Source organism: Somniosus microcephalus, chromosome 22 (genome assembly GCF_052327205.1).
Source record: "Somniosus microcephalus isolate GS21.2 chromosome 22, FLI_Smic_1.0, whole genome shotgun sequence".
Lineage (NCBI taxonomy): Eukaryota > Metazoa > Chordata > Chondrichthyes > Squaliformes > Somniosidae > Somniosus > Somniosus microcephalus.
In genome coordinates this window covers 54,510,758-54,523,315 of record NC_141008.1, presented here as the reverse complement: position 1 = coordinate 54,523,315, position 12,558 = coordinate 54,510,758, and the positions used below count along the sequence as shown (strand labels likewise).

The window sequence follows — 12,558 nt, the reverse complement described above, 5'->3', positions numbered from 1 at the left end:
CTTCTATCCCTTTCTCCCTCATGTGTTTATCTAGCTTCCACTTAAATGTATCTCTGCTGTTCGCTTCAACCACTCCCTGTGGTAGCGAGTTCCACATTCTCACCACTCTCTGGGTCAAGTAGTTTCTCCTGAATTCCCGATTGGATTTATTAGTGACTATCTTATATTGATGGCCCCTAGTTCTGGTCTCACTCACAAGTGGAAACATCTTCTCTACAGTTTTGTACTGTGTGTTGCTACCTACAGGTCATGGAGTGGAAACTGCACCAGAGGGAGAAGGTTATCTTTTTATATCTGAATTAATCATCCTCTGATCACTTTCCCACCTCCCCACCCACCCTTCTTCCCTGACATTTGGCCTCCGCTTTCTCCTCTTCCCAAAGGAATCACGGGGTTACGAGAAGGACAGTGCCTCATTTGGTTTTGGGGCATAACTTCTATTTCCTTTTTCTCCCTCAATGAGCCACTTATCTCCTTTATCTTATTCCTAATCTCCCTCCAACTTTGCTCTTCAGCTGTTAGAAGCCTGGTAACTAGAACTTGGCAAAAGCCTTCCCTCCGTCTCTGGCCAGTGCAGTTGAGATAAGCTGTGAGGTATTCAAGCTGTGCTCCAGTGCACAGTGCTACCATGTGCAGCCCGCTCATTATAGAATCATACAGCACAGAAAGAGGCCATTCACCCATCGTGCCTGTGCCAGCTCTTTGAAAGAGCTAAGAAGAACAATCTCAGTTTCTTCTCATAACTGAAGCCCCTCATCCCTGGGACCATTCCAGTAAATCTCCTCTGCACCCTCTCCAAGACCTTGTCATTCTTCCTGAGGTGTGGTTCCCAGAATTGGAGTCAATACTCCAGCTGAGGCCTAACCAGTGATTTATAAAGGTTTAGCATAACTTCCTTGCTTTTGTACTCTGCCTCTATTTATAAAACCAAGGATCACGAATGCTTTTTTTAACAGCCTTCTCAACTTGTCCCGCCACCTTCAAAGATTTGTGCACATAAACCCCCAGGTCGCTCTTTCAGCACCCCCTTTCAAATTGTACCATTTAGTTTATTTCGCCTCTCCTCGTTCTTCCTTCCAAAATGCATCACTTCACACTTCTCTGCATTAAATTTCATTTGCCCATTTTACTGTCTATTGGATAAGCTAAATGGAAATACCAAGGAGAACTGACTTTGATTTGTTCCCACTCCAGGGGATTATTCTGCCACAGATTGTCACTGGTCTCGTGGCCAACATCTTTAACGCTGTGGTAAATTACCTCCTCCTGTATGTGCTAACGCTGGGAGTGCCGTAAGTAGCATTTTGCAATGAAAACTATAATCGTCTGTTTGTGACAGTCCTACCCTATACAGGAAACTCTTTCATATCCGGCACCGACGAGACCGGGATGGTGCTGGTTGATTAAAAATTCCGGATGACGGAGAGGTATATCTACCGAGGCTATTTTTAACAAACAAAAATAAAAATATCAAGAAATGTGCAGTATAATTGGGTACTCACCTACAGAATGTTGTGTTAAACGGACTCGGACTCGGCAACATTTACGGTTATTGAGGTGTTCGGATCGGAAGAGACTTCCGACAGCGCCAAGAAGCTGAGTAGCGGCAGTTTGGAGAACTACCCCCACTGACTAACTTGGCTACCGCGGGAGACTCGGACTCAGCAACATTGCCGGTTATTGAGGTGTTGTTTTCGGAGTGAGAATTTTGCCGGTTAATAGAGAATTCCGGATATTTAGGTGCCGTTTAAACGAGAGTTTCCTGTAGTTTGTTTTCTCTTCTCTTTTCCCCTCCTCCCCCACCCCCCGAATCATTTGCATGCAGGGGTGAGTAAGTGAGTTGTGTGGTAAACCACTTTTATTGTTCACTATCGTTACACTATGGTTATCGCTGCTGCGACGATCGGAAAGGCTTACGAGGCCTCCGGACAGACTGACATACCCGAACTGGTAGTACACTTCACCCCGCCGGACTCAAATCTAAACAAGGGGTGAATGTGGTAAACCACTTTTATCGTTCACTATCGTTACACTATGGTTATCACTGTTATATCGTTACACTATGGTTATCACTGTTTACACTGTTGTATCACTACACGAGGTCGCCTCTTGTCACGCTGTTATAACTGGGCTGACCACTGCTGACTCCGCCCATGGCTCCACCTACTTGCCCAGGTATAAAGGTGGTCGACTGGCTGGTATTCCTCCTTGTTGGATCCGATCACCCACGAGGGTGGGCTCTGTTATTTAGCCAATAAAAACCTATAGTTACTGTCTTAACTCGTCGCTTTTCATTGGATGAATTGATAGGTATATCAAGTTGTAAGTCCTCCGCTTGAAAATTCTCCAACTGATCATTTCAGAAACTGAGATTGATAGATTTTTGTTAGGCAAAGCTATAGTGGGTTACGGGACCAAGGAGAGTAGATGGAATTAAGACACAGATCAGCCATCATCTAATTGAGTGGCGGAACAGGCTCGAGGGGCTGAATGGCCTGCTCCTGTTCTATGTGCTGACGGGAGTCACGAGAGAGAGAGAGAGAGAGAGAGAGAGAGAATGAGGAGAGAGAAGAAAGAGAAATGTGGATACAAGAGGGTAGGTCCACTTAGCGGGACATAGTTCAGAGCATCATGTAGCCAATAGATTCAGTTGTCAGCTTGCGGTGCACACTTAGACATTTATACTTGGCACCCATTTCCAACGTAAATAAGAGTTTAATTCCAACATTAACGACAACTATTTGTATTTATACAGCGGCGTTAACGCAATAAAATGGTCCAAGGTGCTTCACAGGAGCGATTATCAAACAAAATTCGACACCGAGCCACATAAGGAGATATTAGGACAGATGGCCAAAAGTTTGGTCAAAGAGGTAGGTTTTAAGGAGCGCCTTAAAGGAGGAGAGAGGCGGAGAGGTTTCCGGAGCTTAGGGCCTCGGCAGCTGAAGGCACGGCCGCCAATGGTGGAGCGATGGAAATCGTGGCTGGGCAAGAGACCACAACTGGAGGAGGTTGCAGAGATGGGGAGGGGCTGAGGCCAAGGAGGGATTTGAAAATAAGGACGAGAATTTTAAAATCCAGAAACTCAACCACCTGACGTCCAGCATCCAGGACAAAGACGGGAGTCTGTAGGAGAACCGGACCTGCTCCACCGTCGGTGGCCAGCAGATCTCCTTGGCGCCGTGCACCGTACTCCCGGGTGCAAACACGGGGTCTGTGGTACTTGCGAATGTGGTGTTTAGTCTGACCGATGAGGCGAAACTCCAATTCAATGTAACCGGCCACTGGGAGAGTTGTGCAAAAGCAGCCCCCAGTTGGTTCAGCCTCAGATTTCCCAGCCTATTGTTTCGGTCTTGGTGGTGTCCTGAACTGTGGGCCTTGGCCCTTCATCTTGGTTTCTCCATTTAACAGAAAAAGAAGAGAAGGCAAACTGAACCGGCGCAGCTTGGGGCAACAGGAGACTGGACCCTTCTATGGGCGAAGTTCACGTTTGATTAATGCACTCCTATATTTCTGTGTGCGCTGTTTTTACACGAGGATTAATCTGTTTGTTGTAAATGGGTTCACGACTATGTGAAATTAGTGCACGCAAGCTTTCTGACAAATGGTCATCAACCTGAAACATTAACTCTGTTTCTCGCTTCACAGATGCTGCCTGACCTGCTGAGTATTTCCACCATTTTCTGTTTTTATTTCAGGTTTCCAGCATTTGCAGTATTTTCTTTTTGTATAGTACCAGTATGTTGAGCGCTGATTCATGAACCCCAACCTTACGGAAGTTCCACCTTCCTCTCTTTGTTAGCTTTTCCCGGCCACCCCACACTATTTGGAGAAGACCTTCGTTTTTGTCCTGTAGTTTAAAAAAAAAAAAAGAATTGTCCTCTGGATGTGACTGACGCGGTTAAGGCCACGGTTGATGCTTATCCCTAGATGCCTTGAGAAGGTAATGATGGGCCTTCTGTCGCAGTTTTTACAACTAAACGGCCACTTCTGAAAACGTCAAGAGTCAACCAGGTAGTGTGACACTTGAGCCACATGTAGATCAGGTCAGGGTCAAGTAGGGGTGGTGGCTGATTCCCTTTCCCAAAGGACGTTGGTCAACCAGTTGGGTTTTTGCAATAATTCGGCAGCTTTCATCGTCATTTGGTCTCCAGGTACAAGCTCACAAATTAGTAGATTTATTGAAATATACAGGAAATCTCTCTTAACCGGCAAAATTCAGGAGTTAGGTTCAGGTAAGTTTTATTTTACTATATATTAGTGGCCGTGTAACCGGGGTTCCTGGATCTGTGGCCGTGTAACCGGGACTCCTGCACAAGTGCCGTGTAACCGGGGCTCCTGCACCTGTGGCCGTGTACGGGGCTCTCGTACCTTGGTAAGTATACCTTTCTGTAATCCGGACTTTTTGATCAACCGGCACCACGCCGGTCCCGTCGGTGCCAGATAAAAGAGTTTCCTGTATCTCACAACTTGCTTTTATGACATTTGAACTCATGACCTCCGGGTTGCTGGTCCAGTACCAAAACCATAATACTACTGTATCCTGGTTAACGATTGAACAGAGAGTAACACATGTTGAGCAGGTTGGGCCTATACTCATTGGAGTTTAGAAGAATGAGAGGGGATCTTATTGAAACGTATAAGATTCTGAGGGGGATTGACAGGGTGGATGCTGAGGGGATGTTTTCCCCTCATGGGGGAATCTAGAACTAGGGGGCATAGTTTCAGAATAAGGGGTCGCCCATTTAAAATGGAAATGAGGAGGAATTTCTTCCGAGTCTTTGGAATTCTCTTTCCCAGAGAGCTGTGGAGGCGGAGTCATTGAATATATTTAAGGTAGAGATAGACAGATTTTTGAACTATAGGGAGTCCAGGGTTGTGGGGAGCGGGCGGGAAAGTGGAGTTGAGGCCAAGATCAGATAAGCCCATGATCTTATTGAATGGCAGAGCAGGCTCGAGGGGCCGAATGGCCGACTCCTGCTCCTAATTCTTATGTTCTTGCAACTCAGGGCAAAGACATTTGCCAGAAGAGCCTGCTTCCGTTGTCTTAAGTGTCGTCTGCAGCCATATTTTTCATTCCTCCATCTGAGATCGCTATCCGATGGTCTAGGTAAAGTTGGTAACTGTCTCTATGTGGAATCATAGTAGGTTCTCCGCAGTACTGTTGCCATGGAAACTGGAGAACCAGCTTCAAATTCCAGCCTTGGTTCAGGTTCGTGCTCTCGGTGCCCCCAAGACAGGGAGGTGTCAGTCACTATTGGATTGACAGATGCAATGTTGCCCAACCAATGGAGAGTGGAAATTGGGCTGGATTTCTGAATTAGTTGCACTTCAGTCCCTAGATAAAATTTCGACAGCGCTGGGAGGGATTATGGAGGTTCCCGTTTGTCAGTGGAATCTAAGGCCTGTGTCCAGCCAGGGGATAAAAATACATGTTGCCTCGTTGAAAATCCTTGGCATTATTTGAAGTTGTGGCAACCATATACAGGAAACTTTGGTTTATCTGGAGGTTGTATGTCCGGAAACCTCGATCTAACGGCAAAAATCAGCAGCCGTTTTGTTAGGTTTTTTTCCTTCTAGCATTTTTTTAAACAGCCAGTCTCTGGAAAGCCTCTCTGAAGCTGTTGCTAAGCTACAGAGACGCTTCCAAGGTACGGGCCGACTGTTTACAAGCTGTTGCGAAGCAACAGTGTTTGTTGTCAGATACGGAGATGAAAACCTCCATATCCTTCAACATTAGCGCTGGTCTGTCCGGAAGTTTTCATAGATCGGCATCACGTCGGTGCCGGACATCGCGAAGTTTCCTGTAATTTGATCAAAGTACAACTGAAAGGCTTGCAATGTACAGCCACGCGGTATAAAGTGTAGATAGAATAACATCTAGTCTCCAGTATAGCGCATCGAGGAGTTGAGATCCTGTCATAAACCTACGACAGAAAATGTTGCGCAGTTTGCTGTTATCTCAGCCCCACGATTATGTTACTGCCTTTGAGTACGCTGTAGACTGAGTTATTCTGTAAAACGTATACTGAGTTATTCTGTACAGAGTATGCAAACTTCAAACCACTCACCACTTTTGATGGTCTTCCAATGACTGCCAAAGCTCATGTAGTAACACACCTGCCCTTGTCTTAGTTGTCTCTGGCTGTACCCTGTTGCTATGCCAGCCGTGGTCTGAGTCAGAAGGTTGTGGGTTCGAGTCCCACTCCAGGGACCGGAGCATAAAGTCTAGGCTGACGATCCAGTGCAGTGCTGAGGGAGTGCTGCACTTTCGGAGGTGCCGTCTTTCTGATGAGACGTTAAACCGAGGCCCCGTCTGCTCTCTCAGGTGGACGTAAAAGATCCCACGGCTCTACTTTGAAGAAGAGCAGGGGAGTTCTCCCCGGTGTCCTGGCCAATATTTATCCCTCAACCAACACCTAAAAACAGATGATCTGGTCATTATATTGCTGTTTGTGGGACCTTACCATGTGCAAATTGGCTGCCGCGTTTCCTAGTTTACAACAATAGCTATACTTCATTGGCTGTAAAGTGCTTTGAGGTTGTGAAAGGTGCTATATAAATGCATTTATGCCAGCTAATGCATAAAGCCAAATTATTTTCCAAGAGTTTTGAAGCGGTGAACTCTCATTGAATGGTGGCCCAGGTTTTATTGGAAGCCGCACTTAACACGTGAACGTAATATTTTTCAGAGGCTCCGCTGCGGCCAATGTAGTTTCTCAGTACTGCCAAGCTATTCTCCTGTTCCTATACATTCGAAGGAAAAAGTTGTACGTTGGGACCTGGACAGGTAATTTATGTTTATCTGGGAGGAGGCTCGTGACCAGCACGGACCAGTTGGGCCAAATGGCCTGTTTCTGTGCTGTATAGTCTATGTACTTCTATGTAACGTTATACATTTTATTTTCTGCTTCTCTCCCTTTCTGTTATGGTGCGTTTTGCTGGTGCACGGTCCCACGGGTGCTGCCAACTGTCCAGTACCTAATCAGTGGGCTTAAGACACTGAATGCCAGCTAGCGATTTGACGTTGAGGGGATTACAGCCCAGCCCTGATTGTGTCCTCACTCGAGGTACAAACGCTTTCCACCAGCGATCACTGGGCAGTAGCTACATGTGGAAACGCCGGCCGGTAGGTCCCCTCCCTGGCTTTAGTGGCGCCGTGGCAAATTGTATTGGTTCTGCTACTCGCCAGCTGAGACCAGCAAACCCGTCACAGACCCAGGATCAACTCTGGGACCACGCGCCCCTTCCCTGGGGCTATCTGGCTCATGCTCACCAGGCAGCGCACTTACCCATCGCTACGTCAGGAAAGGTAACAGAATTTGGAAAATGACTAATTGCGCGTCCTGAAGAGTTACATAGAAACATAGAAGATAGGAGTAGGCCATTCGGTCCCTCGAGCCCGCTCTGCCATTTAATGAGATCATGGCTGATCATCCAAATTCAGTACCCTGTGACGTAATAAAACTCACTACGCACTTGGTTTGAGTATAAAGCAAGGCTTTAATCAACTTGTTTCAGAACATGGAGGTCTAGTTGTACTTCACTAGTTCCTGTCTTACAAAATGTCCCTGGGCAAGCTGGCCCCACGCCCGAGTATTTATACTCCTTGGACGTCGCCACCAGCTGGCCATCCAGCGTTATTTCATGAGTAGTTTCTTTATGATGATGAGATTTATAACACCCTGTCCCTGCTTTCTCCCCATATCCCTTGATCCCTTTAGCCTCAAGAAATATATCCAACTCCTTCTTGAATATATTTAATTAATTGGTCTCAGCTGCCTTGTGTGGTAGAGAATTCCACAGGTTCACCACCCTCTTGAGTTGCTTGTAAGCCAGGAAGCGGAGAGCCGTGGATGAGGGAGAGGGATCTGTAGACAAATGCCAAGGCCTGTTGGACAGCCAGCCATGAAGGAAGGTGCAGAGCGCTGGTAGGAGACCCAGTGAAGGACTGACGGGCAGTTCTGGTGCCCATAGGGTCAGGAATGTGCAAGCAAGCATTATAAAAGTAAGATATAACATGCCCCTCTTTTTTTTACATGTTTGGAGCTGGCTGTACAAAATTAAGCGCAGCCACCATCACTGACTTTGCTGACATCGGGTAACCCAGTTTAGGCAATGACCTTCCTGGTCTTCACGGATCAGTACCACATCATGCGTTGCATTTCCTTGAGCGCGAGAGAGAGAGAGAGAGTAGGCAGGCGGTCTGTTTCCAGACCTCTGCGTTTGTCATTATTTAGCCAGCCTTTGAAAAGTTCACGAGAAGCCCAGGGTGACCCATCACCAGTGTTTTGCCTACGTTTTATAGGAGAAGCAGTTAACATTCGCTCAGTGATATTATGTGATGGGCACGACTAAGATCACAAGTTAATAGAAACATAGAAAAATAGGAGCAGGAGTAGGCCATTCGGCCCTTCGAGCCTGCTCCGCCATTCAATATGATCATGGCTGATCCTCTATCTCAATACCATATTCCCGCTCTCTCCCCATACTCCTTGATGCCTTTTGTGTCTAGAAATCTATCTATCTCCTTCTTAAATATATTCGGTGACTTGGCCTCCACAGCCTCCTGTGGTAGAGAATTCCACAGGTTCACCACCCTCTGAGTGAAGAAATTTCTCCTCGTCTCAGTCCTAAATGTCCTACCCCGTATCCTGAGACTGTGATCCCTCGTTCTAGACCCCCCTAGCCAGGGGAAACGTCCTCCCTGCATCCAGTCTGTCTAGCCCTGTCAGAATTTTATACGTTTCAATGCGATCCCCTCTCATTCTTCTAATGTGAATTCGACCTTGTCCTGAAAATGACCAGTCTGCATCCGTACCTTGGAGCTAGAAAGTGGGACCAGCCAAATGTCTTGAATTTCCTCTTCCTGCTCCTCCCTTCATTAATCCTTAATCTCCTCCGATAGTTTCTACATTTGTTTTGTGCACTGTGTCAACTGTGCCATTTTTGTTCTTGCACAGGTTGGTCCACTGACTGTCTGCAGGAGTGGGGCCGCTTTATACAGCTGGCAATTCCCAGCATGCTTATGATGTGTATTGAAACATGGTGTTACGAAATTGGAATTTTCCTTGCAGGTAAATATACAAACATTCCCTCTTCAGAAACTCCTGGCTCATTTTATTAAGTAAGGAGCATAGTCCATTTCAAATTAAGAGGCAACACTAGTGAAATAATTTACAGCATATGTATAAAATAAATACAACCATTAGCATTTATATAGCACCTTTCATAAGAATATAAGAATTGGGAGCAGGAGTAGGCCATACAGCCCCTCGAGGCTGCTCCATCATTCAGTAAGATCATGGCTGATCTTCGATCTCAACTCCACTTTCCCGCCCGATCTCCATATCCCTTGATTCCCCAAGAGTCCAAAAATCTATCGATCTCAGCCTTGAATATACTCAACGATTCAGCATTCACAGCCCTCTGGGGTAGAGAATTCCAAAGATTCACAACCCTCTGAGTGAAGAAATTCCTCCTCATCTCGGTCTTAAATGGCCGACCCCTTATCCTGAGACTGTGACCCCTGGTTCTAAACTCTCCAGCCAGGGGAAACAAAAAGAAAAAAAGACTTGCATTTCTATAGCGCCTTTCACGACCTCAGGACATCCCAAAGCGCTTTACAGCCAATGAAGTACTTTTTGAAGTGTAGTCACTGTTGTAAAGAAGGAAACGTGGCAGCCAATTTGCGCACAGCAAGCTCCCACAAACAGCAATGTGATAATGACCAGATAATCTGTTTTTAGTATGTTGATTGAGGGATAAATATTGGCCAGGACACCGGGGAGAACGCCCCTGCTTTTCTTCGAAATAGTGGCCATGGGATCTTTTACGTCCACCTGAGCGAGCAGACGGGGCCTCGGTTTAACATCTGATCCGAAAAACGGCACCTCCGACAGTGCAGCACTGCCCTAGAGTTTTAGCTTAGTTTTATGATCTCAAGTCCCTGGAGTAGCACTTGAACCCGCAACCCTCTGACTCAAAGGCAATAAACAACCTCTCCGCATGTAGTAAAATATCTCCAGGTGCTTCACAGACGTGTTGTCAAACAGAATTTTACATTGAACCACATAACAACAATTCGCATTTATATAGCACCTCTAACATAGTAAAACGTCCCAAGGCGTTTCACAGGAGCGATTATCAGACAACATTTGACACCGAGCCACATGAGATATTAGGGCAGGCGACCAAAAGCTTGGTCAAAGAGGTAGGTTTTAAGGAGCGTCTTAAAGGAGGAGAGAGAGGCGGAGAGGTTTAGGGAGGGAATTTAGAGCTTGGGGCCCAGGCAGCTGATGTAGAATAGAATTGGGATTGGGGGACTCCGAGCTCTGGGAGTAACGGTGGAGTTTGTTACCATCGATGTCTAGACAATGGAGTGAGACAATTTAAAAAAGCACACACAATATTAGGAGATATCACGAGTACTGTGTACAGTTCTGGTCAGCTGACTACAAGAGAGATATACAACTGCTGGAGGCATTGCAGAATAACGAGTGACTCAGAGTGTAAGAAGGATAAGTCGTGAGGAACAGTTTAAAATAAACTCGAACTCTATGCTACAAACTAGAGAAAAGGCAGTCGAGAGAGGGAGCTTTGTTGGCGTATATAAAATATTAAAAGGCTTGCATAAGGTAAACCCTGAATATCACTTTTTTAAACAAGAGAGTAGGACCAAATATAAATGAATGAAGAATATTTTAAATGGTATCCCACAATAGATGATGGGTTGGATTTTCCGGGGGGTCAACAGGCACGATCGGTGGCGGGTCAGGTGGGACAGTTTTTTTCCCCCGAGCGGGTCGGAACCCCGCTGTGAACCCGCTGCCACGCGCCTTTCCCCAATGGTGGGTCTGTCAGCGCTGAGCAGACCCAACACGCAGCGCCGGGTTCACAGCGGGCGACCCAATTCAGGTAATTAGTGGCTTGTTTAGAGCCACTTAAGACTGAATTTCAGCTCACCTTCTGCATTTGACAGCTCGCCCATGGGGTCCACGCTGGTCGGGGACCACGTCTGTCAAACTGAGGCGGGAGTTTAGTGGCCATTGAATCAGCTGTTGAATTGACAGTTTCAAATGTACAGTAAAAGCTCCCACCTTAGAGATATCTTCCCTCAGCCACAAGCTCTTCCTCACTGCATTTCCACAACAGATTCACCAAGCTGCAAGTCTTTACACAAGTCTCCATCCAGCCTGACCTCATTACCTCTCTCACCATTGACAGATTGTTTCTGTCATCTCTACTTCACCTGCCATCTATTCCATCAGCATGGGTGCCCTTTATACTCTCTCACCTTGGTCCTCAGAATCCCACCACAATCAGCCCCAACACCAGCAGCACCGGGCACACCAGCAGCACCAACCTTCTCCGCAATCACCTGATGCTGCACAGGACAGAGGGCATCAGCACCTGACCGCATTGCTGTTCGGGAGGCCAGGGATGGCCTCACCATGGCCAGATTTACTTCACTTGACGCTGTAAATCCTGGCAGCCACATGATGCGCCAGGTTGGCACCACCCCACACCAACACCATAAAGCATCCCGACAATGCTCAAGCCATTCCTTTCACACGCATCACCATTGTGGGGGGTACCGTTATGTCTCACCATTCACTGCAACTCACTAAGCCACTTCCAAAGGTGCACACAAATCTGTCCAAGAATGCAATGTTGAAAATAAAGATTTCAATGTTTGCAACACATTAACAGAAACTTTACATGAATATTGGCGAAAACATCCAAGTGCCTACCCTTGTGTGTTGTTAGCTGGTATGATTGGACAAGGATGAGGGTGCGTGTGAGGGGTGGCTAGTGAGATGGGAAAGTGATAATGTAGATGGAGAGAGAGAGGGATGGGTGGAGGTGCAAGGCAAGTTGGTGTGAGTAAGGATGTGCAGGAGTAGGGTAGGGAAGGCAAAGTGATGGGGATGTGATGAGAGGCACAGGAGGATGAGGTTGAATGTGGCTTTGTACTAACGTACAACTAAGCATATGGAGGGAGTCATGGCAGAGCCTGGGTGCAGCTCTGCAGTGTGTGTCAGTGTTTGCAGCACCTCAATGCTGTCGAACACTGACAGCACAAATGTCAAAATAAAGTTGGCCATGGTCCCTTTAAGGAAACCGGCTGATGACGCGTCATCAAATGACGTCATCAGACCTGCTTCCTCTAATTGGCCGGCAACCGCGCTGGGCGGGCTTAACAAGCCCAATCTAGGGAAATTCATTTCAGAGGCCAGGGTGGAGACAGCAGTGGGGTCGGGACCCGCCACCGACGTCGCCCGCTGAGGTAAGGAAAATCGCGGCCGGTATGTCTGGAATAATTTGCCAGGCCGGGTAGTAGGGCTGTTCAGAAGTGGCCTTCTCTTGTCAGCCAGTGGCTCAATGGGTCGCACTCATGCCTCTTGAGTCAGAAGGTTGTGGGTTTAAGCCCCACTCCAGAGACTGGCACTGCACTGCCAGAGGTCTCGTCCTTCAGCTGAGACAGTAAAACCAGGCCTCGTCTGCTCTCATCCCATGAAGAAGAGCAGGCGAGTTCTCCCCAGTGTCTTGGCCGAT

At 47.0% G+C, this 12,558-nt stretch overlaps 1 protein-coding gene across 1 annotated transcript in view; it reads left to right on the top strand.

Moving 5' to 3' along the window:
• The window catches only part of LOC147102392 (multidrug and toxin extrusion protein 1-like), a 79,022-nt gene that overhangs the window by 33,362 nt on the left and 33,102 nt on the right, over window positions 1–12,558 (top strand). Inside the window, exons 7-9 of the mRNA XM_085964779.1 lie at window positions 1,195–1,292; window positions 6,693–6,790; window positions 8,964–9,077. Of these exons, the coding sequence (XP_085820905.1) occupies window positions 1,195–1,292; window positions 6,693–6,790; window positions 8,964–9,077 (310 nt within the window). The remainder of the gene's footprint in view (window positions 1–1,194; window positions 1,293–6,692; window positions 6,791–8,963; window positions 9,078–12,558) is intronic.